Here is a 5,859-nt window from a genome sequence, read left to right on the forward strand (position 1 = left end):
CGTCTTGATGTTGTTCCACAAATGGAGGGACCTACAGTTTCAAGCCGACTCCGAACGGCAGATATTTTTATGAGGAGCTTTTTCATAGCAGATTTTCACTCGGAGGTTTGCCATTGCCTGCCGAGGGGCGACCGCTATTAGAAAAATTAACTCCGATTAGTCTCAAATTTTAACACGAGCTACTTAAATATATTTTTTAGTAATTAATTTAAGATTTTTTCGCACCGATAAATAATTTTTTTTATAAACAATTTAAAGCCGAAATTTTGGCCAAAAATCGATTTTATTTTTCTTTGAGAAACCGCGATTTTGTCAAAAAAATTTATTTTGCTTATTCCTTCGAATAGTTACTAGATTTAGCATTACTTTAACGAAATCTGTGAGGTTTTTTAATTTCAGAGGATTCAGTTCAGAGATATAGTGGTCTCAGTAAAACGTCTTTTTTGAAAGGAGCTCGCGGAGATCAGCTGTAGCTCCTTTCCAAATAAATATTTTTACTAATACTAAGTAAAACAGGTGAAGTGAAACAAAAATTCATTAATTAAAACAAAAATTAATTAATTATGGTAGATGGGCAACCAAAAAACGATATTTCCAATCAAACTGAAAGCATAATCATTGTTTTTGATTAAAAATATAAAATAAAAGTAAAAAAAAAAAATTATGATTATTTGTGATCAGAAAAATAACAAATCACATAAATAACACTCGAAAAATTTGTTTTTTTTTACCCAAAAATATAACTGGATTCATGATTATATTTTCCGAATAATAAAATAAAACTCAAAAATTTACTATTATTATTTATTTTTAATTTGGAAAGCATGCAGCTAAAATGTAAAATTCAGTTTCGCTGGACTCATTAATTTCTATTTATTTATCTATGTATATTCGATGGTGAACTATATTTCCTTAGTGGCAAATTTTTCCTTATTGATGCATTTTTTCGCTTTCGTTCATGATTGAATTATTTATAATAAAACTTAGTTTAATCAAATGGAGTTGACGTTTAGGCGTTGTCTCAAATTCGCCTTTTGCGTGGTTAATACATAGCAGGTTTCTGTGAATTCAGCAACTTGGTGTCTCAAGTCCTATTTACTTGTTGGGCGAATTTTATGCTTCTCAATTTGCGATTCGCACATGCATTTTATTCCAAAGAAGCCACTTCTTTATTAAAGCAATTGCAGTGCGTGGAATGCTCAATTAACTCGTTGCACCGTCGATGCTGTATAATTATTAGGAAATAAATGCAAAAATTCCGTAAGATATTTTACAACTTCAGCAGGTGTTTTTCAGCTTCAACCTTAAAAGCTTAAGTCTTTATTTACCGATTTTTGTTAAAAGTTTCTATCGAATATGTTACTGTATAATATAAGTATAATATTCTATGCCAGCTAATGCGAATCGTTCATTATAGCCTTTATATCTTCTGCGTCGAGAGTTTCGTACTTCAGCAATGCCTCCGCTAGCGCTTTATGCTCTCTGGTGTGTTTTTTTAATATTGCTTTAGCGCGTTCGTAGCTTTCATTTAAAATTCGCTTTATCTCCAAGTCAACTATTTCCACTGTATTAGGACCCAGCGATTCTGCCGCAATAAGTCCTTTCGCGCTGTCGAATGTACGAAGGCCCACTTTCTCCGACATACCCCAGTCCTTAACCATATGTGTAGCTATAGAAGTAGCTTGTTTTAAGTCACTACTCGCGCCCGATGTGATTTTCTCTGTACCAAATATCAACTCCTCCGCTGCGCGTCCGCCCATCATAGTGTCCATCATGGCTAATAGTTGAGCTTTAGTCACGTGATAGCGTTCCTTTTCAGGTATATACGCTGTGTGACCGAGTGAAGGACCTCGTGGCATAATTGTAACTTTATGTAACGGATGGGACTCCTAAGTTAGTAAAATCAAATTTTAGTGCATGTAGTGGAAGAAATATTCGTATGAACTCGATCACCTTAGTATAATAAGCAACAATAGCGTGGCCACCTTCGTGGTAAGCTGTAATGAGATTTGCCTCTTCGTCTGGCAGTCGAGCTTTTCTTTCGGGTCCCATAAGAACTTTATCTCGTGCACTTTCTAAATGTTTCATTGTTACGGTTTCAGCGCCATCAATAGCGGCCCTAATAAATCAAATATAATGTTGTAATTCTCAACAAACCAAACGAGCGCAGTTACCTTAAAGCTGCTTGGTTGATCATATTCTCCAAATCTGCACCCGTGAAACCGGATGTACCTCTGGCCAACATATCCAAGTCGATTTCATCATGAAGGATTTTCGCCAAATACAGTGTAAGTATCTCCTTTCGGCCAGTAAAATCTGGCGTGGAAACAACGACCTTAAGGAAAATTTAAAATCATATTTTCAATGACCGGCTGATGTACATTACACTCATAAAATTACTTCAACGTCAAAACGGCCTGGACGCAGCAATGCTTGATCTAGGTCATCGCGTCTATTTGTAGCACCCAGCACTATTACGCCTGTATTCTGGTGGAAGCCATCCATTTCAGCTAACAACTGATTAATTGTCTGGTTGGCATACGGATGCAAAACTGAATTCGTTCGCTTCGCCCCTACTGAATCGATTTCGTCAATAAAGATCACACAAGGAGCCCGCTGTTTTGCCGCTTCTGAAGTGTTCACACAATAGAAATTTAGCAATTTTGCATAAGAAGATTAACATTTTTCAAAGCAAAACTTACTAAATAGGTCGCGTACTCGCCTTGCGCCTTGACCAACCAGCACCTCATCGAATTCTGGGCCGGCGGCATGGAAGAATGGTACATTTGCTTCGCCAGCAACAGCTCGTGCGAGCAATGTTTTTCCGGTACCTGGAGGTCCCACTAATAAAACGCCTTTTGGCAATTTTCCTCCCAAATTTGAAAACTTTTCAGGATTTTTGAGAAACTCCACGACCTCTTTTAATTCTTGTTTAGCTTCATCACATCCTTTTACATCGTCAAACGTTACATGTATTTCTTCGGGATCTACTTCTACTTGATTACCCAATTGTATTCTACTTTCAAACGAAAAGAGCGAAATATATGAAAAGATTAGCGTATGCAGGCAATGACGGCTGAGACTCAGTTATAAAATCGCAAAATTAACTGAAGAATATATATGTTGATATATATGTACCTGAACATCGATCCGTTTGACGATGAAAACAAGCTTAGAAAAATGCCAATGAAAACAACAATCACCAAAAGTTGCTGGAAAACCTGTAAATCAAATATTATTTAAACTATTTTTGTTCAATTCAAATTTTACAGGCTTATTAAATGAATATTTGCACAAAACCGGAATTTACTGCGTTAAAACTTTTACAATTTGACAGAAAGAGGTAGTAGATTAAAACAACAAAAGATGAAATAAGTAAATAATATAATGAATAAATAATTATATAAACAAATAATAATAATAAAAATAATATAATGATTAAATAATTATATAAACAAATAATAATAATAAAAATAACATTTCTGAAATTACCAAAAAAAAAATAATATATAGCGTCCATTATTGAATTTAACTTAAATAAATGTATTTAGAAACAGAACAAAAACATAATCTATATTAAAATTTTTTTACCCATTTTTTTGTTTTTTTGACCGATGTTATACTCACTTTTAGGTATTTCATGGTTTTTCCAGATTTTGGAGACTCGTCGGAGTTTGCAGCAGCCAAGTAACCTTCTGCGAAAGCTATTTTGATGTTGTCCACCTTAAAAATTTTTTATAATAGATAATCAATACACAGCAGACAGCATTGCTTACCTCATTTTTCTTTTGTCCTTGTTCACCACTTTTTTGAAGCAACTTTTTAATAGTATCAGCTTGTGCATGAGACAAATCTGTCTCTAGTTTTTGTGGATGACCTCCAAAAGCTGTCTTCAGCCGAGAGAAGATTGTGGGGTTTCTCTTCATTTCAGCCGCAATAGAACGGTCGGTTTTGAAATGGCGCGATAGCTCGCTACAAAAGATAAGACATGAGTTTTTGAAGAAGAAAATTCGATATTTCTTTCATACATTTGTTGGCCAATAAGCGGGGAAAGTAAGTGGGAATTCTTCGGACCACAGGCACTGAACGTAATGCCAATCAAATGTTTGGCACGCTTCCGCATTGGCAAGCCCACATCCACACTTACACTTATACCTTTCGCAGTAATTGTGGCTTTCGTCCTGGATAATATATCGTTTATACGCAGCGGGTTGAAGAAGGCTTGAGAACTTGCGTTGTGCTCAATGATGCGTCTCACATTGCGGGGGCACTTGTTTATAAGTTGTGATAAATCCCTCAATACATCGAATTGGTAGGATCTGCAGCAAATATGATCAGATATTAGCAATTTATTAAAGAAGTGTTCATAGAAAATTAACGACTTATTGATACGTATACCAGCGTCAATATAGCGCAAAACAATTAAGGCCTCATACGTATTATTTCTGACTACTTGAGTAAGTTGAATAACAGTACCTATTATGGACACCGATGAACCGAACTGAACTTTAAGTAAGTAACTACAATGATTTACATTCTATTTTAATGCAATGCCGTTAGGCAGTTTGCAAGTGAAGCATTTGCCAAGAATTCATTTAAAGAATCCATTTTTGCCTTCATTACATCAGCTTTTTCTCATACACAAATTTACTATATTTTATATTTTCAAACAAAAGTCTAGTCCGGTTATCATATGCTCATTTTTCCTGAATGAGCATAAAAAATATCTTAACAATGCGGGCCTATTAACGGCTTGATGTTGGATAGCTTACGTTGCTTCTCCTATCCTTTTCCTTTCACCAGCTGTTCTCGTCCTAGCAATGTAACGGTTATGTGTCGGCTTACGCCCCAAGTTTCCCAAATGTGAATACGCACAAAACATTATTATTTTCTTGTAAATGTAATATTTTCTCCAACCAGAAGCTAGAAGGATCAAGACAGATTTTATGCGATGACAACCAAAATGTCATAATCGAAATTGACCACATCCAACCGCGGGTTGATACCAGCACGACATCTCTGTCTCGATTGCAACCGTGGCGACAATCGCGTTATCGTTTATCGCGAGGTGTTATTATTTTAATTCTTCCTTCCTTTGTTGATATCTGAAAATCAACAACTTACTTCAAATTTGGAACAGATATTTGTATTGGATTTTTAAAAAATGAGAAAATATAGCTTGGACGAATGGCGCAGTGCTTGTTCATGTGATTGAAAACCAATCATTTCAATTATACTTAAAGTGCTGCAAAACAGTCGATGTTTTTAATTGGTATGCGGGCGGGCGAACGACGCAATATTTTTTATTTTTCGCTTGTCATTTGTAAACTTCATTAGTATACATTTCATCATGGAACGCTACACACTTGAGCAGCGATTGCAAATCGTGCAAATTTTTTATGAAAATAATCGTTCTGTTGCTGCTACTTTAAGAGCATTACGGCCATTTTACGGTCCCTTTAGCAAGCCGTCCCGTTTTGGGGTTATGTGAAGTCATTGGTCTACAGTAACAAGCCGGCGACGATTTGTGAGCTCAGAGCCAATATTGAACGTGAAATTGCTGGAATGCACGCGGTGGTCATGCAAAAGAAATCGAATTTCATACTTAAATGTATATGTTCAAACTCGATAATAAAATAAAGATTAGTTAAAAAAGTCAAACCGTTTGTGTTTTATTCAAAAAAGTTCAAAAGTTGAAGCGCTCTTACTGAAAAACCCTATATAAAAATCTCTATCCAAGGGTAATAAGCCAGTTTTCCCCATTCGTCACCTCATCGAGAACTCGGCATTCGAATTTTGTTCGCATAGTCGTCGGCAACGAAGTAACATAAGCTGGAGTTGTGTTAATTTTGTTCGTAT

At 35.7% G+C, this 5,859-nt stretch overlaps 1 protein-coding gene across 2 annotated transcripts; it reads right to left on the minus strand.

Annotated features, from left to right (window-relative positions):
• Window positions 1–1,286: 1,286 nt before the first annotated feature.
• LOC129245083 (ATP-dependent zinc metalloprotease YME1L) lies at window positions 1,287–5,163 on the minus strand. 2 transcript variants are annotated; one of them, XM_054883054.1, is made up of 10 exons: window positions 4,773–5,163; window positions 4,029–4,319; window positions 3,777–3,972; window positions 3,628–3,723; window positions 3,139–3,221; window positions 2,703–3,019; window positions 2,401–2,630; window positions 2,175–2,335; window positions 1,954–2,119; window positions 1,287–1,889 (listed from the first exon to the last, which is right to left on the minus strand). In XM_054883054.1, exons 1-10 carry the CDS (start codon window positions 4,880–4,882, stop codon window positions 1,395–1,397), a joined length of 2,145 nt encoding a protein of 714 aa, XP_054739029.1. In that variant the 5' UTR covers window positions 4,883–5,163; the 3' UTR covers window positions 1,287–1,394. The 2 variants fall into 2 exon arrangements, with proteins under 2 accessions (XP_054739029.1, XP_054739030.1); XM_054883055.1 differs by having other exon boundaries at window positions 2,703–3,016; window positions 4,773–5,162.
• Between the last annotated feature and the right edge of the window lie 696 nt (window positions 5,164–5,859).

The sequence above is a fragment of the Anastrepha obliqua genome, chromosome 4 (assembly GCF_027943255.1).
Source record: "Anastrepha obliqua isolate idAnaObli1 chromosome 4, idAnaObli1_1.0, whole genome shotgun sequence".
Lineage (NCBI taxonomy): Eukaryota > Metazoa > Arthropoda > Insecta > Diptera > Tephritidae > Anastrepha > Anastrepha obliqua.